The sequence below is a fragment of the Vulpes lagopus genome, chromosome 14 (assembly GCF_018345385.1).
Source record: "Vulpes lagopus strain Blue_001 chromosome 14, ASM1834538v1, whole genome shotgun sequence".
In the NCBI taxonomy this organism is placed as follows: Eukaryota; Metazoa; Chordata; class Mammalia; order Carnivora; family Canidae; genus Vulpes; species Vulpes lagopus.
Window position 1 is genome coordinate 20,952,326 of NC_054837.1, and position 25,330 is coordinate 20,977,655.

At 45.3% G+C, this 25,330-nt stretch overlaps 2 protein-coding genes across 6 annotated transcripts in view; one reads left to right on the plus strand and one right to left on the minus strand.

Annotated features, from left to right (window-relative positions):
* The window catches only part of CIT (citron rho-interacting serine/threonine kinase), a 168,275-nt gene extending 160,554 nt beyond the window's left edge, over window positions 1-7,721 (plus strand). For all 5 annotated transcript variants that reach the window (XM_041729458.1, XM_041729460.1, XM_041729459.1 and 2 more), the window contains 2 exons: window positions 3,978-4,278; window positions 5,295-7,721. In XM_041729458.1, the coding sequence (XP_041585392.1) occupies window positions 3,978-4,278; window positions 5,295-5,318 (325 nt within the window). In that variant the 3' untranslated portion in view covers window positions 5,319-7,721. The remainder of the gene's footprint in view (window positions 1-3,977; window positions 4,279-5,294) is intronic.
* A 4,704-nt stretch (window positions 7,722-12,425) lies between these two features.
* On the minus strand, window positions 12,426-22,427 carry PRKAB1 (protein kinase AMP-activated non-catalytic subunit beta 1). The gene is made up of 7 exons (XM_041729359.1): window positions 21,993-22,427; window positions 19,343-19,506; window positions 18,042-18,135; window positions 17,643-17,757; window positions 15,333-15,466; window positions 14,073-14,141; window positions 12,426-13,820 (listed from the first exon to the last, which is right to left on the minus strand). Exons 1-7 carry the CDS (start codon window positions 22,149-22,151, stop codon window positions 13,743-13,745), a joined length of 813 nt encoding a protein of 270 aa, XP_041585293.1. The 5' UTR covers window positions 22,152-22,427; the 3' UTR covers window positions 12,426-13,742.
* Window positions 22,428-25,330: the final 2,903 nt, after the last annotated feature.

A 25,330-nucleotide genomic window follows, 5' to 3' on the forward strand; every position in this document is an offset into this window, starting at 1 on the left:
TAAAGTCTATATTCTATGTTATGTGTAGCCATTCAAGTTTCTGCTTGGTTAGGTTAGTCATCAGCTAATGATTGGGCAGAGATTTCCTTTAATGCACCAAACCAGGAAGTCTCTCACCCTTTGCTGAGGGCTTCCGTGTGTGTGTGTGTGTGTGTGTGTGTGTGTGTGTGTGTGTGTGGGCTCACAATGCTCAAAGTTAGCCAGAGTTGAGATACTGAGGCCTTCTCAGATTTTTCCTGGGCATTTGCAGAGCCTTGCCTCTGTGCATGGCTTTCTAGGTTCTGACAAATATCTGGAACTATTTCAGAATGCCTCATAGACCTCTTATTCCCAGATTTCCTTTTGAGTGTTTTAGCTAGCCTCTTCCCCAGCTGGTATCACTGCCTCAGGTATTTGCCAGGTTAAACACTTGCTGCTGATTGTTTTTGATAAACATCTGGGAATAGGGCTTTCTCATGAGCAAACCCTGAGCCAGGTCAGATAAAAAGTCCTGAGAATGATACCCAGGGGACAGGGGAGAGAAGGACTATTTTTTGGGACTGGGCTGGGGCTTTTTGGAGAGCTTCAATCCTGATCTCCCTCCAGTGGCTACTGTGGTTACAGGGATGTTGGTTTCAAAACCCCTGCAGATCTTGGGAGAAAAGGGTTGGGAATAGTTCATATTAATGTGTCACAAAGCTTATTGTTCTTACTGAGATTCAGCTATTTTTCTTACATGAATGCTCTTGCTGTTTGAGTTGTTGTGAGTCTTTGGTTAATTTCCGTAGCTCTGAAAAGTTGATTTTGACAGTTGTTGCCAGTGTACTTGCTACTTTTATGGAGGAACAGGTTTTTGGTGGTCCCTACTGTGCCATTCTGGAAGTGCTTTCCCCCTTTTTAAGACCGGTGATAGCACACTGCACATTCTTCTGTACCTTAATGTATCTTGGAGCTTGCTTCATGTCAGTATCAGAAGTATTTCTTCATTTTTATTTTTTATGCCTACATAGCATTCCTTCATGTGACCTTAATCTATTTAAAGGTCCTTTAAATCCACTGCTCCTTTATCAGTGGATGTTTGGGACTGTTGCTATAGGAAATTAAAAGACTTTGTGCTTATGGCATTTTGCATGATTAGGAACCTATCTGTAGGATAAATTCCCAGAAGAAAAATTGATGAGTGACATCAGATGTCCATTTTTAATTTTGATAGATGTTGCTGAGTATTCCTCCCTAAAGGCTATATCCATTTGTAATCCTACCAGCAGTACATGGAAGTGGGATGGACCTGGTCTTGACACAGAGGTCTATGAGCCAGATCCAGGTTGATGTGTAGGTTTGAGAAAAACTTTTGGCTTGACCTTGCCTCAAGATTAAATGCTCAAAGGGCTATAGTTCTCTCCTGAAAATGTCCAGATTTTCTGAAGTAGTTTCCAAGTCATGCCAAGAACAAATCAAAGTACTGTCATTAGATTTTTTTTTTCCTCTACTGCCTTACTAATTAGATGGCAGGCAACTTCCTTTTGAGACTATATAGTGTCTCTGTAAGAAGTTACTTATGCTGTGGTTGAAAGTGGCTGGTTCCTGTGAACGAGAGGCAGAAACAATGCTGTTGCTTTCATGCTGTTGCCAGGCATGTCGGAATATCAGCAGTCTTTGCCTGTCTCTTGGCTTTAAAATGGTCTTGTTATGCAGACTGCTTTGGCAGGTCAGAATGTAGAAGGCCAGCTTGGCTGAGTGTGATTCACCTCAGGCCTTACTGCCCTGGTCTGTTTAGCAGAGCAGGAATTATAACTCTTTGAAAAAAAAAAATCCCATAAAATTGGCATGGTAGATTATTGGTCATTAATGGATACAGAGATGAGAGATTGCCCATTTGGCCTAGAATGATAGGTATTTTCTTTCATTCCATTAATCTAAGCTGACATTCCAAATGGTCTTCCTGGAGCCATCCTTCTTCCCCTGGGCATTGAGTATTTTCTTACTTGCTTTATGATGGGCCCCTGTGGACATATTTTATAATTTCTCTTCCATTAAAAATAGGTTTAATGTAATTCTCCTACTTAGAATTTATTTATTTTTTTGTCTTCCATATCTTAAAGCCACATGACTAGAGAGGAATATAAACCTTTATTTCAAGATGTTGAAATCTGAGTTATCTCCAATTTTTCCACTGTACATGGAGCACCAGGGGGTTCTGGCTTTCTGGGCATGTTATCTGGAATCTTTACAGTTTGAGTTGCACAGGGAAACCAGAGAATCACATGAAAATCTTCACAATGAACTGATCACTTATCAAATTATCTCTACTTACTTTTCTGCTTCACGATAGTGTAGGAATTGGCAAACGTTTTCTGTAAAGGCCCAGATAGTAAATATTTTTGGCCTTGTGGGCCATATGGCCTGTCTCAATTATTCAACTATTATTGTGTGAGAGCAGCTATTGATAGTGCATATAGATGGGCATGGCTATCTTCCAATAAAATTTTATTTATAAAAATAGGTTATCTGTCCAGATTTGGCCTTCAAGCTTGCTCTAGAGTCACTCCTCCCCCAGTAGGTATCTTTGCTTTTCATTTGCTTTTAATTATGGGCATTGACAAAAGTGATTCTGGCAATTAAACCAATAACCAAAGGGGAAAAAAATCAACAAATTTGGCCCTTTTCGAAGAGAAGGATTTAAACATCAAGGGTTAAGATAGGCCTCTGGGAAAATCAGCAACACTCTCAAACATTTTTGAAGAAATGACTTTGACTTTAATGCAGAAGTCCAACATGGACGAAAAATATGTCATCGAGCATATTAGCATACAATTTTGTTGCAAAAATTAGAGCAAGATAAATCAGTATGTGATTCATCCTTGGCTCATTCTTAGAATCAGCATGTAATTCCAATTGTAATTTAGGTTTTAAAAATAACGAGGATAAATTTACTTTCCTGATTTCTACTTTTATTTTCTGAGATAAAGCCCCAATCAATCAAAATATGTTCTCCAAGTAATATTCTCTATCAAATGTGCCCATTTTAAGTAGGTTCCCTTTTCCTAGCTCTAATTATGCTGAGATGATGAAGACTGAATACTTTTTCTGCTCATCGGAGTGGGAAGGAATTGACTCTCCATTCTGTTTCTGGATCTCACTTCTTCAGAGAGGTGGCTAGGGCTGTATCTGCTGAAAATCTTCATTTGAAATATCTAGACAGAGGCTGAGTGGAGAGTTGGATTGGCTGTACAAAAAAGCCCTGATGTTTTTAATTGTTTGGTCAGTCACCGTCAACCTTTGGGGCCAGGGACATGTTTTGAGCCAACTGTACCGTTTTTTATCTGTCCTGCTCGGTTTTCGAACTCAGGCCTGATCTCTACACCTCTCATATCAGTATTGGGTGCCAAAGAGGCTTGGAAAGCCACCTGGAAGGAGGGGTGACTGAACACCAGGTCGAAGAGTGGGACAGATACAGCAGCTGACAGTGTCAACTACAGGCTTTCTCAAAATTGCTCCCTTTGCATCAAAGGCCTTATGGCAGCCTCAACCCCTAAGTGAAGACTTCCTTCTGTGCCTTCTAGGCTCTGCAGAATACTAGGTCAGTAGGATACAGGGTGGGGCTTAGGACATCAGACTGACCTGGCTCAGAGTCCCGGCTTTGTGGCTCCCTAGCCCAGGCCAGGCCCCCAGCCTGTTTCCATGTTCTTGTCTGAACAGTGAGGGTCATTCTGTTTCCCAGCTTGTGGAGCTGTTATGATGATTTAATGAGTCAGAGCACATGAATTGCTTAGCACAGGGTGTGGCACACAGTAGGTGCTCAGGAAAAGCCTACACCAAAACCAGGAAGCTTGATTTTCTTTTGTCCTCTTTCTACCAAAAGAAAACAAGAAGCCTGAAGAGCTTCAGGTGGGATTTTTTCTACTAAAGATTGGGGTGTGGGCGTGGCTCAGGAGGAAAGGGACCTTGTGGGGTTGTGACTTCTCAGCTCCACACCTCCCTTTCCTGTTGCCCCACAGCCCCAACAAGCGAGGCCCGCCAACGTACAACGAGCACATCACCAAGCGTGTGGCCTCCAGCCCGGCGCCACCCGAAGGCCCTGGCCACCCTCGAGAGCCAAGCACACCCCACCGCTACCGAGAGGGGCGGACAGAGCTGCGCAGGGACAAGTCTCCGGGCCGCCCCCTGGAGCGGGAGAAGTCCCCAGGGCGGATGCTCAGCACGCGGAGGGAGCGTTCCCCTGGGAGGCTGTTTGAAGACAGCAGCCGGGGCCGCCTGCCTGTGGGAGCCGTCAGGACCCCACTGTCCCAGGTCAACAAGGTGAGGCACCATCTTGAGGCCCAAGGAGTGACCAGGGGAGCTGAGGGCCCTTCAGGGCCACTGTGGTTAAAAAAGGGGTGGGGGGATTTATTATAATTCAGATTTTTCAGGACATATAGCAAGTTTAGGAGGAAAACGTATTTAAGAAGAGGCCTTTCAAAAAAAGAAGAGGCCTTTCTAGGCAAATGGATCATGAGTACATGTGTACCTCAAAATGTAATAACTACCCAAGGAGTATATCATTCCCTTCCCCAGAGGCAACGAGCGTTAGCGGTTTCTAGAGATATTCTATGCATAGAAGCAAATATGTATGTATATTTTCCCCTCTTAAACACGAATGATAGGATACTACCCAGAATATTTAGGCCTTATTGATACACATATACAAATATATACATCAAGAATTTTTTCGAAAGGCTACATAGGAACTGGTAACAGTGGTTGCTTTCTAGAACTTTGAGCCCTTTGAAATGTTTAAATCGTATGCATGTATTATCTATGTAGTTTTTAAGTTAGTGAATGAAGAGATGGAGGGAGGTGTTGAAGATAAGGGGGCCCCCACATGGGGGCAGGTCTGAGTGCTTGGTGCCTCCTCAGGCAGGCTAGCCAGTTCCAGGGGCCCCCTCTGGGCAGCACAGCCACTGTGCTGTCCCAGGGATGGAGAGTAGGGCTCTCCAGTTTCCTAGGTCACATTCTCCTAATACCACCTGCAGGTCACTGTGGGGATTCCTGCCAATAGAGAGAGGAATAGCCAATGTTTCTTCTTAATCACCTCTGATTCACTGATAAAATGGGGGCCAGTGTGTGTGTAACAGAGATACATCTATAGCTTTGGAGAATTTTCCATGAATTTCATTCCCTGATAAACTCCAAGCTCAGCGGCTTGGCTCTGCTCTCTGGTGTCACACCTGGCTGCACGGAGACCAGGTGTGGTAAGCTTCCTTCCGGGCTGCTACAGGGCAAGCCCAGGGACTCCTGGCCGCCTCAGTTGAAACCCTTCCTTGTTTTGTTCCTAGGTCTGGGACCAGTCTTCAGTGTAAATCTCAGCCAGGAAAAACAACTCCTCATCTTAATCTGCAGGAAAACACCAAACACTCTAAGGAACTCTGCTGAAGGGGCCCCCGGCACCCATCTGCTCAGCCACCCCAAGGCACAGCTGGGCCCAGACCCGCCTCAGTGTGGACACCCTGCATCCAGGTGGTGCAGGGGCCAAGGCTCTTAGGGGCCGCCGGCGCCTTCCTGCGGTCATTCTCTGTGCACTTTGTTACTCTTTCAGAGCATTCATAAACTTTTATACCTAGCTCGAGCCTGTACCAGTTCATCAAAGAAAACCAACCTGCACTAACTACAACGTGGTTAGAATCCTATTTAATAGCTACTTTAAGATCCTAGGATTGGTTGGTTTTCCTTTCTTTTTTTTTTTTTTTTTTAAAGACAACAGAATTCTTAATAGATTTGAATAGCAATGTATTTCCTGTTGTAGTCATTTTTAGCTAGAACACACCATCAGGTCTTTGCTACGGAAACGTATTGTAGAAGAGTCCCCACCAGTTGGCTAACCTCCTGCACTCATGTAGGTTCATTCTTGTTCCAGTCCATCCTCACAGATAGCCCTGTTTTACCCAGGGTGACATCTTAGCCAAATGTTTACTGTTCTCATTGCCTTTTATGGCCTTGACGACTTCCCCTCCCACCAGCTGAGAATGTACGGAGGTCATCGGGCCTCAGCTCGGAGGCAGTGACTTGGGGCCAAGGGACCTCGAGGACCTCTCCCTCCCTGCCCCTCAGCATCATCTCCCCAGCCTGCTGTCCCTGCTTTCCATGTAGCTTTGGCCAGGAAAGCATGCAATAGACTTGCTCGGAGCCCAGCATTAATGAGTCTCTGGGTCCGGGAGGGGACCGGGGGCACCCATCCCCTGTCCACGACAGTGCGTTGTTCTCCACCCTGGGATGGGAAGAGACCCGTCCGGGAGTTCTGCATGGCGGTTCACTGCATGTGCTGCCCCCCGACCTGGCTGCCCCCCTTGGGTTGCTCTGCCAATGTACTAGTACCATACCATAGCTCCCGCTGATTTGAGACCCTCTGACCACTTGCCAACTCACTGGCCACAACAAGCTGCAGTCTGTAGCACTGAACAAACAAACCAAACGCTCAAGCCTTACGACCAGAGAAGGATTTCAGCAAACCACCACCTCACCCTTTCACGCTTCCCTGCCAACTCCCTTGTGGATGACTCTGTGTTCACACAAAATCCAGCACGGTTCTACCCCATGAAACTGTGACTTCCCAAGTGAGCCTTTCCCTAGGGCTAGACTAAGACCAGGAAGTTTGAGAGAGCCGCAGCCCCTCCTCCACCTCTGCTGGGGTCGGGAGGTCCTCCTTAGGTGCAGCGCGGCTCACACGGTTTCTCTCTACCTGCTACCAGAATGTGAAATTCCTGGCAACTGGTAAAGAACCAACCTAGAGGCTTTGCAGTTGGCAAGCTAACTAGCGGCCTTATTTCTGCCTTTAATCTCCCACAAGGCATCTCTTGCTTCAGATTCTCCATGACTCTTAGGCACGCCTCGAACAACCAAGTCACATCCTAGGTAGGCTGGAAGGTAGACCTGTTTCCACCACTGCAGGTGAACATGACCACGTTTCAGCCCACATCGTCCCCGGTTCAGATCACTTTCCAGATTGCAACCTGGCCCAAATCCCAGCTCCTTCCTGCTCGTCTCTTAACCTAAGTGCTTTCTTGTTTGAAACGCCTACGTCCCTCCCTCCATGTTGTTGCACTCTTGGCAGGTGTCATGCTGTTGTGTTTTATGTGTTGCTTGGAGTCTTTGGGGTCATACTGCATCCCCTCCCTCCCCCAGGGCAGATCAGACTGAATGTTTGCTGAAGTTTTTGTCTCTTGGTCCACAAGTATTTGGAAAGGTCACTGAAAATTGGTCTTTCAGTCTTGGCATTTCATTTAGGATCTCCATGAGAAATGGGCTTCTTGAGCCCTGAAAGTGTATATTGTGTGTCTCATTTGTGAAATGCTTCCTGCTATAGAACTAGCTCAAAAGACTGTACATATTTACAAGAAACTTTATATTCGTAAAAAAAAAAAAAAAGGAAATTGAATTGGTTTCTACTTTTTTATTGTAAAAGGTGCATTTTTCAACACTTACTTTTGGTTTCAATGGTGGTAGTTGTGGACAGCCATCTTCATTGAGGGTGGGGAGCTCCGTAGGACCACCAAGACGCCAGCAGGAAATATCGGACCACGAAATTGCAGTCAAAAGCTTATTAGCATAAGTTAAGATTCTAGGTCTCCAAAAGTACAGGCTTTTTCTTCATTACCTTTTTTATTCAGGATGAGGAAAAGAACACAAGGAACAATTCAAGATCCACCTGGAGAGGAATGAACTTTGTTGTTAAACAATAGTGAAATAAAGCAATGATCTAAAATGTTTGCTTTCGTACAACGACCTCCTCTTTTCTTGAGAGACCATAAAAAATCCTAAGTATTGTGCCAGTGTCAGCAAGGTTTGTTATCCTGACACGGGACCTTGCTTCCTTTTTTGTGGGGGGTCAAGGGAGGGCTTTTTCTCTGGGGTCGGGGAATGACACGGCTCAGAGCATGCTGCTCTCCTGGCGTCAAGAAGTTTGGCAGCATTCTCTCCAAGAGTGGAGACACTGTTGAAGTTTGGTCGTTATTTCCAGTGAACTGTGAGCTGGCTGTTACGTCGCTGTATAGGACTGCGGAACTGGGGGGGGGGGGGGGGTGTGTGTGGCTCCTAAGGCAAACAGGCCATTTTGAAAGACTTACTTGAGAATGGATTACCTTGTCCTCTTATAATGGAGCTAACCAGGAAAACAGGTCACCTTAAAATTTCTCTCATCCACTAGAAGGCCATGGGGATTTAATGATGTAGATTTCCTTGGAAGAGTTCGGATCAAGGTAATTTAAAATGTAAATACTTCTATTTTTAACTAGATGGATTTTTAGAGTCTGCGAGGTAAATTTTTTTTGTGATTTTTTTTTTTAGTTAGTATAAACTCTGCTTGATCCAGACAAGTATCAGTTTTGGCAAATGGTGGTTTCTTTCATAGTTCCAGTTTCTTTCATGCTTCATTTCCAATGAAGTTATCTGACCACAGTCACAACCGTATTTTCAGGGTTGTAGCTGACATGGCTTGTTATAGGAACCATAGTTGCAATTCTGTTCTACTTTACTATTGGAGAGAAAAATCTGCCAAAGGTCATAATTATAAGAAAGGGAATAATCCAGAAGATGAACAAGTAAAACATTGGAACCTTTCTTTCCTTATAATACTGGAAAAGTCCATTAAATACCAACAACCATCTCAGTTAATGAGAATTCTTGGCAGCCAAGGAATACTTCAAAAAGCGTAAGTAAACTGTTCCAAAAGGAATGTGCCAGAAAGCTTCTCTGGACCCTAAGGAATGACCTCAAAGAAACAACCGACAGATTACTTAGCCACACCATAAAATGAGGCCCAACCTTCCATGGTGCCACCACTTTTTTTTTTTTTTTTTTTTTAAAGATTTTGTTTGGAAAGATAAAGCACAAGTGAGGGGGAGGGGCAGAGGGCGTGGGAGCAGCAGACTCCCCCCTGAGCAGGGAGCCCCATGTGGGGCCCTGAACCCAGGACCCCAGAATGACTTGAGCTGAAGGCAGACACAACCAACTAAGCCACCCAGGAGCCCCACCCTTCCTTTTTCTTAAACAGAATCAGACATCACATTTTCTGTGCTTTCAACTTAATTTTCATGAGACTAAAGATGCTGATTGCACAGCAAAGTCCATAATCATGAAAACTAGGATTTGGAGACCTAGGCCAAAAAGAGATAACCTGCTTAATGGAGCTCAAGTTTTTCTTCAGAACTGGGCCTCTTGAATCTGATCTGCTTTAGAAAACATCCATGCAGATTTAAGTCTAAAGCTTTAAGACTAGGCCTGCAGGAGTGGGAGCAGCTAAGCTTCCACTCATAATACAGCAGTTGGATAGGCCTGTTCCAGTGGTTCTAAATCACAGGACTTTGCTCCCCTCCCAAGGATATCTGACGTCTGCAGACATTTTTGACTGTCACAACTGGCATCTAGTAGGTCCTACAATGTACAGGGCAGCCCCCATGCCCCCACAGAACTTATATCAGGTCCAAGAGTCAGTAGTGCCAACCTTGGCCTGTTCTAGTCAGATTTCTCTCTGGGCGGTTTAAATATTGCTTATGATGTCTACAGTATGGAGACTGGTTCTAGGCACACAATGTTTATATGAAACAAATGTTTTATCACTTGCCTAACCAAATATTGCTTTATTTTCCAAAGCTGCAAAGGGTGAGGCTAGTGGAAATCTAGTACAGTGTCGTTCACTTGGCTTTCCGTTGAGTCTGTCAATGATTAATGGAATTGTTTGCCCTGAAGGTCTTACTGAAGGTAAAGGAAAGAACTTCGAAAACACTTTACTACTACATGCAACTCAGGCTGTCTTTCAGGGCACCCCACAAAGGAAAATGAAAGTTGACCCAGGGTCCACACAATTTTCCAGAGGAGATGGGTGAATTCACTCCAGGGCTGGCAGAGAAGGTAGCAGTGAGGGCTGACATTTTCACCCAGGCAAAGGCCTTTCACTGTACCGAGGACAAAAAAGCCTAGGAGTGGAGCTGACCCAGAGACAGGGTGGGCCCCACACACAGGGGCTCTGGCTCCTGCAGCTTTCACCATCTTCTCCAAGGGTCTCGCTCACAGCAGGGACGGCTCTCAGGAAGGCCCTGCAGATGTCATTACAACAGTTGGGATGACCTGGGCTTTAGAAGAAATGTGTGTGCACGCTCATAACTTATTTTCTCAAGACAATTATCATTGGTGTTTGGGTCAGAAGGCTCTGGCTTGTTCCTCCACTAATATGCTGATCAAGAGAGGTGCTAAGGAGGGATTCTTCGGAAGCTGGGTGGCGAGGTGAGTGGCTCACAACTAATCCTTGTTCATTCATTTAAACTGTAAACGCTGGTGAAGAATCAGGTATTCAGAGAACCAAACGAATGTTCAGCAATAAAATTGTGCTCATCTAGAAATAATGGGAGTTGAGAACCAAATGACATTTTACTTTTCCCTGAAGTGGTTGTCTCTGACCTCAGCCATAGATGAGATCACTGTAATGTTCTGGGTTTTCAATCTTGGTTTCTGGAGTTTGGAAGTTTCCTACTTGAGTGAAGGGCCATGTCTTTCTTTTCTGGCCTCTTGACTTCCTGTTTGTGGCCGTATCCCATCCATGTTGGAAAGGCTTTGTGGCTCCCAACATGAAAAGAGTCTGAAGATCATCCAGTCCTAGTCTAACCCCTCTCATTTTTCAGGGGAGGAAGTCAAACTAAGAGAGGCCAGCCATGTAGACCTGCCCAAGGTCACACAGCTAATCATCACCTGAACTGGATCAATATCCCTAATCTCATTTCAGCATCCACACTCTGGGAGGGAATGGTGGGGGGAACAGCTGACTCCAACATGAAGTTAGGCTTTGACCTGACTTCAGAGCACCATTGACTTCTTATTTATTTATTTATTTATTTCTCTCACATTTATACCGTTAAGTGAAGCCTGAGGTAGGAAAGAGCTTTCTTTGCCTGGGTCCTTTGATCTCTGGTTTCAGTATTTTGACATATGGTTCTATTGACCCAATACCATTTTACATGTTAGTAATGTAAAGGAAGGCCTTTCCTTTGGTTCTATAAATTTATTTGTATGTACATTTCCAGAGGGAAAAATACATCTTTATTCAAAAGCAATTTGGGTTAAGCTTTAACCATGTGACCAGTCCTCACCCATAATGGGAATGCTAATAGAGAAAGCATTGCCTGGGTCATAGGACACCTCACTTCTACATTTGGCTTTGCCCCTGTGATTTGGGTCTCCTTTTCCACATCCGTGAAATCATTTCCATTACCTTTAGCTTCTTGGGTATTGAGGCTTCTTTCATTTGGGTTTGTGAGCAATCTTCTGAACCATAGGAGAGTTGCTTTGTGTTGCCTTTTAAAGGAAAGTCTTCTAGACGCACAAACAGCTGAAGAAAATGCAGATACCATGATCCCAGGTGGTGGCTGTCTCCCTCAAGAGTCCTCCGGCTACCGGGCTGCAGAGGGCTCTTACAGGGTTTGCTGGCTTCCAATTAATTTTTACATTGATTTCCAAGTTCATGCTGTTTCCCCCACAGCCTGGAGCCTCTCGCTTCCTCTGAGCTGACGCAGGCTAGCAGCCATATTCTCTAATCCCCCCTCACATCCAGGGCAGAGCTGTTCTGGTCCAACTCCTGCAGGGGTCCCACACCAGGCCCCTCAGTCCCCACTGCAGATCTAGGGGCTGTGCTCACAGATGACTAACATGGCCATGGTCTCTACGTTTCTGGTGCTTGAAGAGACCCCTTTTATACTTTCGAGCTTAGGTAGGTGTTTTTAATTGCATTTAAAAAATACTTTCCCCAGTTTTGGAAAGAGGATTTTTGCCTATTTCCATCTACCAAAGAATCTCTATAGTCCTTAAAATCTAGGGTTCCCAGAGTGAGACAGCTAATTACTGAGGTAGGAAAGCTTTCTAGGCTACTTGCTACCTCAAGTGGACCAAATGACCCAGAGGTTCCCTTTCTCTCATAAATGTATTTAAGTGTTTCCTGATGCCCGGGAAGGAAAGGCTTTAATTAAAAGAACATATGTAATCTTTCATCTTTTTGGTAGAACAAACAGAGCTCCTTTCAGCTGATGGGAACAACTCTGGTGTCTTCCAAGCAGGTATCAAGATCTCAGGATCCCATGGTGCTCCCAGATGAGCAAGAGGCAGCAGAACCTCTGACCTGGGGATGCCACCAACCTGCCCAAACTGGGAGCCTCTCCTCGGCTTCCCTCATGACTCAATGGTTCAAAGCTCAGTTTTACAGGCTCCTTAACAGCCTTCCAAATTCTGTACGCAGAATGGGTAGGTCAAGGGAATGTTCCTCAGCCGTGGGGGCAGCTGGAGCTGCCCTGTCACTCACCCTAGAGTACTACAAGGATGGTACCATTTTCAGTGAGTGCCAATATGTGATAAAGACTGAAAAGCACCAAACTGAGTAAACCTTGGAAGAGTTTCAGTCTCTTCTCCAAATGACGGAGTAAAATCAAAACTTCCTCTAAGCACATGTTCTGTTATCTTTACAAAGCTTTATTGAAACCTGTACATCAAGGTGACAATAATTCAGTGTTTGGAAAACAGTAACAAAAAAAGGGTATCCCAGACTCAGGTTTACCAAATAAATACTGGAAACCAGGGAGCGTGTTCCTCCATCTCTGGGCAGGAACACAGGGCCTAACAATAGCTTCTGCTGACCTGGGGACAGGAACCTGTGCTAATGGGCACATCTGCAGCATCTTTCCAGAAACCATGCCCAGCATAAAGAGGTTTGCTTTGGTCCAAAGGATGTCTTCCCAACACAAATTTAGAAGGCTGCTGTTAAGTTCTAAGTTCCTTCCAGAGTAAGCAACAGCAACTGCGACAGCCTTCACTGCTAGGTAGAGACAGAGGTCCTGAGCAAGGCAGCACAGGCTAGCATAGGGTGCTTCTCCAAAGTTTTCATGGTAACACTGCCACCTCATTACGATTAGAATAAAAAGCTGGACAAACCCTCCAGCGAACAGTGGTCAGTCCTCAGGATCATCTGGCTAAATGGAGAAATCCGGCAGCGGTTTTCAAAGTCTGTTCTAAAAACAGATTATTGCTGAATACAGTTCACATGATCTATATTCTAGGTGGGGTGATTTTAAAATTGCCCGAAGGCCATAGAGTCAGCCACCTCTGGTTGAAAACAAAAGTACACAGTGCACGTAAGCATAAGAAACAACTGTAAATCTTCACCTGGAAATCAGACAGGTTCCAATTTCTATAGAAATCATACCTCCCTGGAGCAAAGTACCGGAAACAATCTATTGCTTTGATTTCAGAGGACCGGCACTTACTCTTAGCTCCAAAGCCAGGCCTCAACAGGGAGGGACAAGCTGATGGCCTTAAAAATGCATGTATGATTAAGAGTTTTGTGTAGCCTCACTCCCTGCTTCCTGGATTTTACCAGCAAAGTGGCTGGTGTTCATTTTTGGCTTAAGAAGAATCTCCACAACCAATTCAGAGGATGTATCTTCAGAGCTGCACCTGTCCTCATGCACTGTGGTGTGGGGGCTACAGACTTTCCACTTTCCCTCGCTCTGTTCTCAGCTCTGGTGAGCGCCGGGGCTCACCGTCACTGGGTGCTAAGAGGACTGTTACAGACGGAGGCGCTTTGGGAGCTGCCAGGCCTGGAACAAACCTGTGAGCAGGACTACGGCGGGGATGAAATGTCTTATTAAGGGTGTGAAATGAGAAATATACAGTCTGTTCCCTCTAGTCGAGCACATGCACGTGTGGGGCCCGGTGGCACTGTTCTCTGGGGCCCACCGCTGGCTCCCAGCTCTTCATATGGGCTTGTATAACAACGTGGTGACATACTTTTTCTTGTACCGGTGGGTCGCGCTGAGCACCATCACTCCATCCTGAGGAAGAGGGTGGAAATGATCAAAGGCAGGACTAAGTCAAGGGCTCAAACTTTAGTCTGTGTGTGAATCATCAAGGGGGCTGAATAAAAACAGAGTCCTGTTCTGTCTTCAGAACCGGAGCCTGTGGGTCTGAATCAGGTCCCCGAAGCTGCCCTTTAGTGAAGTACTCCAGGTAATTCTGTTGCTGGGGGGGGGCCTCAGAGCACACTTTCAGAAACACAGCTCTAACAGCAACAAACGTGTCATTACCTTGATAGAGAGTGCGTAGAGGTGGTTCAACATGACATGGTTGGGCTCAGGGAGCAAAGCTGGATCACACTGTGAGAGGCACAAAAGCAGACGGTGAACATTTAGGATCTGGCAATGAAGAAGGTTCTCCCTTTATCTCAGAGCACTGGGTACCAACAGAAAGGAGGCAGGCTCTCAGGCCCCTTTCTGCTTAAGCTGGGCAGTGAGTGGCTCGTCTAAGATGAGAGGTGAGGGTAGTGCCTCATGCTCCAACTAAGGGGAGCTCTCTGTAGGCTTGCTGGATGCATTTCCCAATATGCATCTTGGGCAGGCTTAGCCTCTATAGAGGGGGCCACGGCTCTGTCCTGATCGAAAGGGAAACAGGAAGAAAGAGTTGTCCAATGAATGCACTTTTAGAGAAAGCAGCAAGATAAATCTATATTAAACATTCCCGAGCAGTAGACTGCAAGCTCATGTCTGTTAAGACTCGGGGAGCATAAGGGGTGAAGTGGATAATCGGGGTGGGGGGGTAGGGGCACATGGCACCTGGTGCGTGGAGAACAGTGAATCCCCGGGGAACAAGCCATGACTGCCATGGGGGGCGGGGACACCTGCACATGTATGCATTCAGCTCTTTATCTTAGCACACCTGTACACACTTGTACGTGGAGCCCAGAGCAGCATGGGTGCTTTATTACCTCATAAACGTGAATTTTAGGAGGTGGCTTGATAAAACACGAGAACATCCAGATTCCCAAGAATTAGAGCCATGCTGTGCTTATCTACTTAAATGAAATGGGAAATTAACAAGGTAATAATGCGGTGCTCCTCAGGATCTAGGAGGATATACACTTCTTTTTATGAGGACTATCAATCTCTTTGAGAAAATGTGTGTTACCCAGATACCTCACATTTGGAACCAGGAGCATTGACGTTTTTGAAAGCAAGTGATTAAGATTCAATGCTAAAATGTGGGGGCCCGAGGAGGAGTTCCATTTGGTAGCTTACCAAGAAGGGGTGGTTATGTGTTTCATTACGATTTACAAGGAAGGTGCTGAGGCAGGAGTGAAACGTAAGGAAGACAAGTTCAGAAAAGCTCTGTGTGATGGGAAAGCAGGAGCCACACTTGGGGGACATCTTGCTGGCTGCCCATCCCCACAGTGGAGGGGGACCCCAGCAGTTAACACCGAGGGGCAACCAACTGCTTTCTCAGGTGTGGTCAGAAAGGGGAGCAGCAGCACAGGGCCACAGAGAATGGTCCTGGCAGATGCCTGTACTCACAGAAATCCCCGTGTCCTTGTTCAGGATGACCTGGAGCAGATGCGGAGGGAGAATGGGTGGTGCTTTAAACCGTTCTTCTGGTTTTGAGACATAGGGCTCCTGATGATAGGGTCCTGGTGGGGAGCTGGACAGCTCTGTTGGGAGATGGTGACAGGATATTTACTTTGAAAATTAGGTGTTTTAGGAGCAGTCTTGTTGAATTTGTGGCATCATCTAGTTTTCCTTATCCCCTCAATGTAGAGTTATATTCCCTTGGAGACTATACAGGCCCCAAGGGTGAAGAGGAGAGGCAATGAGAAAACCCTCTGGGATTTGGGTGACTGGCATAAAATCCAGCAGTGAGCTCGGATGCCCTGGCGGCAGACAGCAGTGGTGGCGAAGCTGGTGATTCTGGGTCAGGCTAACAAGGAGGCTGCTCATAGTAACCTAACCTGCAGAATAATGCTCCTGCAGAATAATAATAAATAAAATAATAATATAAATAAATAAAATAATAATAAAAGGCCCCTGCAGAATAATGCTCCTCGCCTTGGGCTGGGCTGGCAAATACCACAAAGAAGCTCAGGGCTTCAAGTGAGGCTTAAGCAGCCAAGTCCAAAGTCTGAGCACCACTGGCCAGAATAAAACAGAATATAAAGCAGACTGTTTATACAGAGTGACAAAGAACAGGTTATTCGAGGCAACAGGACATTTCAAAACTAAAACCAAAAATAAAAAATTGAAAACCTGATCTCTACAGGCTCTTTGACTCTACCACTCTTAGGTTCTTTTCAAACTCTTGCTTGAGTGTCTTGATTATACAGATATATTAAGAAGCTTCTAGAAGGCAGTGTTCCACAAGGCTAGAGGCAACTCACTTAGCGATGTCTGGCCAGCTGGAAGGGACTGAGCTGTTATTCAATGGACACCTGGGAGGGGTTCTGGTCACCTGATCCTTGGGACTCTCCAGAATAAATCTGATACGCTTGGGTTCTGCCAATTCCCTTGACGTCATTTTCTAGGGTGCAGGCTCCCTTCACACGACCCAACCATATGACAGCAGGAAACTGAGAAAAGCATTAAGTGCAGAAAACTGAGCCATTAGGAGTAAATATATATTTTGAGAAAGTGAGTACCTAAATATGAAGTCTATGCAGAGCCGGATGTTGGTTTACCGGCAGTGAGGGGCCAATTTTCTTTCCCCAGGTGGTCTAAGCTGCAGAAACTTGACTAAAAGCTAAGGTATGTGGCCTAAAATCACATGTACCAGTAAGTAGGGGATATTTGGGCATTTCCTCCAACCCCAATTCCCACCTATCTGAGAAAGAAACAAATGACTTCTCTAAAACATTAGTTAGCTATCCAGAGAGAACATCATTTTTGGATTTCCCATTCCTGCTCAACAAGCTGGCTTTTCAGCCACAGCAAATCCACCACGGTCAATTTACCACTGTGGTTTCTGAACTGGTAAGAATAAGAGATCCTGGTGGCAGAAACTCCAGGCCCACCCAGGTGACAACAAATAATTATTCTGTAAACAACTGAACCCATCTTGTTAGATTAGCAGGTACCGTCCTGGGCAATCTTTTTTGCTGCCTCCCACAGGGGTCCAGAAATTATTTAAATCCCTACAAGAGGCAGTAAAGTCAGCATTGACACTTTAGATTACAACACATCATTGCCCCTGAATCGTATGTATTGTTTCCTCCTGTGGATCTGGATGGAAAGCAATTTACTCAGAGCTTGATGACTGGCTGACTCCTGGAAGATGGGAAAGTTTTACCAGGCTGGTACCAAGCAGGCTGCACAGTTAGCCTATTTCCTGTGGTGAGCCTCCTTCTCCCCCAAAGGGAGTCTAAGAAGGTGCTCACATACCACATGAGGAAACTGAGGGGTCCATTTACCATCTGTCAGGCTGAAACTCTTTAGGGAGGCACCCCCGGAGGGTCGTGGGCCGGGAGTTGGCAGGCTTCCCCTGAACTGGCTCATCACTAACCCAGTACAATGCTCCAGGGCCTCTTGGGCCCTGCCCCTGGCACGAGATCAAGCTCTGGTTCTGTTTCCACTGTCTGCTCTCGGTGGCTAAGCAGACCTACCAAATACCGGAGATGAGTGGGGGAAAAAAAGAATGACTTACAGCTCCCTTGGAGCTAGATTTCAACAACCTGACCTGACAGAGTTAGGAATTACTTTTGTGGCTCATCAGGGAGCTACAAACATCCACCCGACTGGGCAGCTTGAGCTCAAGAGTGAGAGGCAAGAGAAATAAGAGTATTTCTAGACTGCATAGCCCCCACCTGCACACACGTGGTATAAAATAACTGTTCATACCAGACACATCGGAGCACTTTTGGGAATCCACCATTAAAGCATCAAATACTTCAAAGTCAGTTTTCTTCACTTGAATGATGTTGTTAACTGTGCCAAGCTGGCTGGTTACTATTGGCTGGGAAGAGACAGACAGGCAGAAATCATAACATGGAAGGTCTCTGGAGTTACTCTTTTGAGGATTTTGAATTCCTGGCTGGAAGGTCTCACCTCCTGGCTAGCCAATCTGCTCTTCTCCATCAAGTCTGCCCGTAAGTCTGACCATCAGCACTTCTAACTAGCTGAGCCACACACAGGGACTTTTTACCAGCAGGACAAAGGGACCTGGCACACTCGATAAGGGAAAATGATTTGTTTGGATTGTGTAGGCAGTCAGAGGACCAAAGGCAGGAGGTAGAGTACCTCAGAAGGGTCATGTGTCCACTGACCATCCACAAAGAACTTGTACTGATGCTCTCCTTCAGGCAGGTCCAGGATGGCTACAAAGTTATTGTGGCTGCAAGGGAAAAGGAAGCAGAGGATTTTAGCTGGGTGAGCTGCCCTCTTAAGCTTACTTACAAAATCAGCCATCGAACAAAACCAAAACTTTCTATATAAAGCCAAGAGTTCAGCTGCAGAAGAATAAACATTTTTAACCACTAAAGACAATTCAGTAGAATGATCTCTTTCTAGAAAAGCTGTAAGGAAGCAGCAGTGCAAGAGGGTTCCTTGAAGATTCACTTTGCTCAAATGCAGGAATAATCCCCATTCCTATCATCAAAAGGTCAACAAACAGGCATGTGTCCTTTTCAACTTGCAGGCAAAATACCACCTAGCAACGTGGATGCCAGAGGAGGACAGCAAGTCAAGATAAACTGCATGCTGCAAAGTTTTATTCTTTGTCAGTCTGCCTTGGGCAGGAGATTGGATCGATTTCACAGGATCCACAAATAGGTCTCTAAAGAAACTTGCTTCACTACTAGAATAAGGTTCCAGGAAAGCTTTGTTTCACTGACTTACAATGACTTGTAACTGATGAGTGTCTCCCTCCTATACTGACCTCACCCCTGGCAAAGCATGTGGGCTGTGACGGTAATCAGGCCTGACCTAGCAGGGCACAATTTCTCCCTCTGTTTCATCAAGAGTACTCACGAGTGACGACCCTTTTATAGTGACAACTTGAGACACAAGTTCCATGCTAGGATTCCTGATCAACTATTTTATTAATGATACCTATATAACAGGTCCCTTCCAAACAAAAGTAATACACAGAGAATCAACGTTAGAAGGAACCTCAGAGATTATCTGTTCGGTATTTCCTTCCTACAGATAGGAACCCTGGGACTCAGGTGTCACTGAGAGGTTAGCTCAGCCAACAGTGGACTCAAATCCCAGTCTTGAAGATTCACAGCTCAATGCTCTCTCTCCACTGCACTAGGAACAGACTTCTCTCTTTCTACAGAAGTCTTGCCTAAGCAAACACACAGCTGCATATCTGAAGTCAAAGACGTCTGTGAAATACTTATAACTGAGAGATGTTTTCTTCTAAGCGTGCTCTAAACCTAGAGACTAACTGGGTGTGGGGTGTGAACCTCGTGAATTACTAAGCAAAATTATTTTCCATTCAGCATCTATTTTATAAAACTATCCTTTTCTATTCCCCATTTAGAAACCAGAGTATCCCTGAATTAAGACAAATACGTGAATAATGCCCAGGTAATTACCTTCTTGTGAGGGGAAGTTTACTCCAGTTGTTGAAGGACCCAGATAAGTAAACTTCCTTTCCGCCTCCCGTCCATCGAAATACTGTTGGCCGAGCCTGGGCCGGGGCTTTATCATTCACTTCCAGATCGTGCTGCCAGGCCAGGAATTCCTCTTTCTCTGGAGCCTAGAAACAGAACAGTTTGCTGAGGGACAGGAAGCCACTAGTGAGCTCCCTACAATAGACAGGTACTCTAATATGGACAATTCATTCTAAAGAGGCAGCAATTACTACTTAGGTTCATATTTAAGCTCATTAACTTGATAGCTGTGCCTTGCTCTCCCCACTTGCAAAACGGACCTAACAAAAGCAATCGTTTCTTACAGTTGGGAAAGACTGAATGAGAGGGTCCATATAAAACGCTCTGCGTAGTGTCTGACACACAGTAAGTACTTAATAATTATGAGCTGTCAATACTGTTACTAAAGAGATCTACACCAAAACATTAGGAGAAATTGCAGAACTCAGTTGGAGGAGGGTGCAATGAATTCAAGACCAGATTGGTAAATGTCATTCATTTTTCTTCCCTTAATTAACAAGATTTGAAGTACATGAAAATTTATCAGGGACAATTCCAGAGCTGTCAACTGGAAAACTCATAAATCTAGATTCTAACGGAAAAAATATTTAAAGTGACGTCCAAGGCACCGGGAAGAAAAAGGTAAGACCATAGTCTCTGACCCTCTGTATGGCAAACAGAAACTTCTAGAGCAGAAAGTGCTATGTACCTGAGGTATTGCGAAATAAGAGAGAAATAAACACACCCAACTCTGGGTGAAATATATGTGCTTTTGGATCTTTTACATATTTCCTAGACAGAAGCCAAAGACTTTAAAAGAGCAGGAATTCCAGGCTGGGAGAGACACTTAAAGGTGTTGCTGAGCGAGCTTTTAAGACCTTCACTTCAAATACTGACTGGAGCTTATCTTAAATGACACTTGAATTCTTCAAAGATTGAACAAGATCTACAGATTAAAGAATAAGGACTGGAATCACCTGCCACTGAGAAGGTGATAACTAACCACAGCCAAAATGGTGAAGTAGTGTAGCTAAAATAATCCACAACTTTTTTGGGGAGTTTCAGGCATTCAAGCCAGTGAGTCTGCTGCATCATTTTAGTAACTTTGGAAAAAGTGATAATGGACACTATCTAAAAATCAAGAAATTATCCAGAGATCCTCTGTATGCTAAACATTTCTCGTAGGAATTTTGGAAGAGCAACAGAACAACAGCTACTTCTCGAAGAAAGTAGTTTGGTTCTTAGGGTGTCTTCAATAGCTGTCCTTAGGCCACAATTATTTCTAGGGGAAAGGATGTCAATCACTGGAGAAACAAGATTCCAAAGTTCACTTCGTACAGAGCTCCTCAGGAATGCAATAAAAATCACAAAGCAGGTGCAAATCACAGGACAGATGGCCCAGTAAAAGCAGACTCCCTAGAGTTAGACTCAAAGCCAAAAATCCAAGTGAGGATTTAAGATAGTAATGTGATCACCAAGCCCAACATCTGAGAAAAAAAAAAAATGAGTAAAGGTGGAATGAGTTGCCAGGCAATTAGCCAAATGGGCAATGATGACTAATATGCATGATTGATGATTAATGTACTAACAGAGAATATACTGGGCTGGGGAGACACCTTGATTCTTCCTAAAACTACTCTGTGGCATAGTCCTTATGGGATCAGTTCTTCCCTTCTTAGGATATACCACATGCTTATCAGCTGCCAAAACCACTAAGTGTCCTTGGCTTTGGTGACCAAGCCTGGGCCCCACAACTGGAAACACAAGACCCCATCAGGTGGTTAACAGAGATGTGGCTGAAGCAGGAGTCAAGACTCATCTTCAAAGTTTTGATGAATTAAAGCAGAGTACGAAGGATGTCCAAATCTGGCCCGCAAAAATATCTGCTTTGGTCTGTTTAAAATAGGAAGTCCTACTTACACACCAGGAGAGAGAAGGTGAGCAGCAGCTGGCTGCCCCCTTTCCAGGCTTACACTGCACTCGCCCACTGACCTCCCAAAGTGGAATTCCTTTTATAGGGACCGCTCTCAAGTAGCTCCCTGAACCAAAGTTCCAGGAAGAACAAAACACCTCCGGCACCCGCAGGGGGCTGTTGCAACTCGACTTTCAGCTTATGCACGGGCTCTGGGTTGTCCCCGAAATCGACAATAAACTGCAAAACCAGCTACTAGAAAAAAAAGTGCCGGGCTTTTTTTTTCTTTCTAATAAAGGTGAGGAAAGATTTCTCAAAGCTGTGAAACTAATTATACCTAAGAGGAAAGCAGAGACTGGGGCTCACCTGCTGCTAGCTCAACGATCTTAAATAATTAAGGATCTGAAAAGCCTGTCCCAGCGCTGCTTTCTCCTTAATGATGTTAAACGAAGTTAGTGCCTCCTCCCTCGGGGTGACTTTCTCATCGGTAATTAGACACAGGTTCCTGGACTGCTAAGAGGGCTCTTACAGGGCCATCTGGCTTTTAAGCGCACGGAGTTAAGCATCACCTCCGTCCCACCTGCGATGGGTTTTAATTAAGAGGGGACGTGGCGGGGACTCTAGCAGAGGGCTCCTCCCCTCAGTACTAGTCAACGAGAGCCGGATCCCCGCCGCCCCCACCTTGATTTCCTCGGAGTGGAAGAGGTCGGCGTCCTCGGGGCTGTCCATCAGGATCTTGGGCCTGTCCCCGTCCTTGGCGCCCCCCGAGCTGTCCCTCCGCGGGGTCTTGTGGCCGCCCTGCCGCTCCAGCGCGGCCCGCTCGCTGCTCGTGTTGCCCATGGCGGGGTCTCCGCGGACACCGGGAAGCCGGACCCGGCCTCACTCCAGGGAAGGGGCCGGGGACTCCGGCAACCAGCGGGTCACAAGCAGGTCACTCCCCCCGCGGAAGGAGTCGGAGCCCCAAGTGCCACACCCCTCAGGCGAGGGTTCCGGGCCGGCAGCCGGCTTGAGGCGCGTGAGAAGGACCGGCGAAGCTTCCCTACCTCGCTGAGCCCAAATCTCCCGAAAATAACTCGACACTTCCCCGACAACTCCCCCCACCTCTTAGCAACTTCCGCTTCCGGCGCGTCTGCGAGTCACCGGGGATCCGGAGTGGGGGCGGTGGCGGCCGGCGAAGCGCACGGGGCTAATTCGACCTCAGTTCCGCTTCCGGTCTGGCTTGGCTCGGTCCCGCGCTCTGAGGAGCGCGCAGGCGCAGTCGGCCGCGAGGGCCAGACCCAGGACCAGCCTGCTGAAGGCCGGCAGGGGGCGTGCCAGCGCGGGGTGTCTGCGAAGAAGTGAGTGATGCCATTCACTATTTTATTTTTATGTATATATTTATTTTTTTTAAAGATTTATTTATTTATTTGAGAGACAGAACTCACAGAGGGAGAGGGAGAGGGAGAGGGAGACGCAGACTCCTGAGGAGCAGGGAGCCGGAGGCGGGGCTCGATCCCCTGACTCCGGGATCATGACCTGAGCCAAAGCAGAGGCTTAAGGGACTGAGCCCCTCAGGCACCCTACTATTAACTATTTTAGACATCTTTGCCCACTTCCAGCTGACTCTCTATTCAGCAGCCAAAAATGTTGTTGTTAAAGTGCTAATCTAATTAAGAGACTCATCGTATTAAAGCCCGTTAATGCGCTAGCTCCCAGGGCTGTGAGTGCCTTAGACTCGCTGCCTGCATAAAATGCAGATTCCCCGGCTCGAAGCCCCAGAAATTATGATTCCAAAGCTCTGGAGTGGGTTCTGCATTTTAATAAGCACCCCAGGTGATTCTGAGGCAAGTTTGCAGGTGTTTGAGAAAATGACAGACCATAAGAGTTTTGGAAATTTCTCACAACTTAAGGGTCATAAAACTCTGGAGTTATTAGTGTATTTTTATTTTTTAATTTAAAAAATATTTGTTTGTTTGTTTATTTATTTATTTATTTATCCATGAGAGACACACAGAGAGAGGCAGAGGGAAAAGTAGGCTCCCTATGGGGAGCCCCATAGGGCCTGGATCCCAGGACCTGGGATCGCCACCTGAGCCAAAGGCAGATGCTCAACCACTGAGCTACCCAGGTGCCCTTATTAGTATATTTTTAAAAAATTGAGTGCACAGCCTTTTGGTAGATAATATTTTAAGATATTTTATAACCACTTTGGTCACATAATTCTGCATAAAATTAACTTATTAGCGTTTGTCACTTATTGTGGCCAGTGCTTTAGCACACATTGTGGTCCTAAAATATTCTAATCTTGCTGTCAGCCACTGTCATGGCTTTTTTCGGGGGTGGAGGGGGTTTTTTGTTCTTGTTTTTGCTTTTTGTTTTGCATGGGAGTATCCCAAAAATACTTTGTACTTGCTGGGCCAGCAACCATCTATTTGATACCTCCAAAGTGCCAGGCACTGTGCTAAGAAAATGGGAGAGATATGACTGAGAAATGGTCTCCTGGAGGGGATTTGGTAGTGGCTATCAAAATTTTTAAAATGCACCTTCATCTTAGTGCACAATTTTACTTCCAGGGAACTTCAGAAATATACACATGCAAGTTTTATGGATGCATGTTCATTTGCAGCAAGGTGTCTGATGCCACTTTACATTGATTCTAAGATGCACTTTTTTTCAAGATGCATATTTTATTTCACTTTTTAATCGCTTTGAAACTGGGTGCTTCTTAAAATCAATGGGCTCTTAGATTTGATAAAATAAGGCAATGAAAGACTGCAACATTTTAAAAAGTGTGTCAATAGAATAACAAAATGAACTAAATACATTCATTTTATAGAATACTGAACAACTTTGAAAAAGGAGGAAATAGAATTCCGTGAGTAACGGTGGAGAAATGTCTATGGCATTCCAAATCCCAAAGCAAGTGGCAGAACAATAGAGCTTAAGAGCATGAGCCCTAAAGTCAGCTTACCTGGATTTAAGTTCTGGCTTTACCTTGTTTGTAACTGTCACCTACCTTTCCTCTTTTGTGAAATAGGAAATAAAATAACATCGACCTTATAGGCTTGTTTTGAGAGTTAACTGAGAACATGCATGGAAAGTGCTTAGCATAGCACCTGATTCAGTAAACATTGAACAGACGTTAGCACTTTTATTGGCATCATTATTTTTGTGAATGGAAAGTTCTGGAAATATATACAACAAACTGTTAATAGTTGTCCCGTCTGGGGAGAGGAATGAGATTGGAAACAGGAGCAGATCGAAAGGGGACTTTCTCTTTTTTGTTTATTGTTTGAAATTTTTTCTACTGTGAGGATGTACTACTTTTGCAATTAAAAAAAATGTTTTTAAAGACAAAAATAAATGTGATGTCAACCCCAAAAGAATCTACAGATTAAAGGTAGAAACAGACTCACAGAAAGGCAATAATTCAGTTAGGCAAGGGGTTCTACTGGTGCCCAGGGGGGACTTAAGACAGGCTGGTGGATAGTCCAGAATACATCCTTTGAGCTGTTTTTTGTTGCTCACATTAGGCAGTGAGGAAGCCATGGATGCGAGGATATTGAGCTTTGGGTTCTTCTCCAAACAACTTGAGAGGTAATAAAGAACACATGAGCTATGGACACTTTATCTGAGCTATGCAGATGCTTTTATGCATGAAGAAAGTTTTAAGACTCCTGCTCTGGCTTGGATAAGATAGCCCTGTGACAGCGTGGGCCCCAGATCTCCCCACTTCCCCATTCTCTCTCTCCATGCACATTCAGAAGAAAGGGCATGTGAGGACAAAGTAGCCATCTGAAAACCAAGAAGAGAGCTCTCACTAGAGTGCAAAACCTGCCTGAACTTTGATCTTGGACTTTCCAGTGTCCAGAATTATGGAAAAGTAGACGTCTGTTGTTTAAACCATTCAGTCTGTGATACTTTTTTATAGTAGCCCTGGCCAAAGAAGACAGACTGCAGTGCCTGCAAGCTGTTGGGATAGAGTTGTAAGCTTACTTTTTAGTTGGCCTACCTGGATTTCTACCAGGCCTTCTGAAATT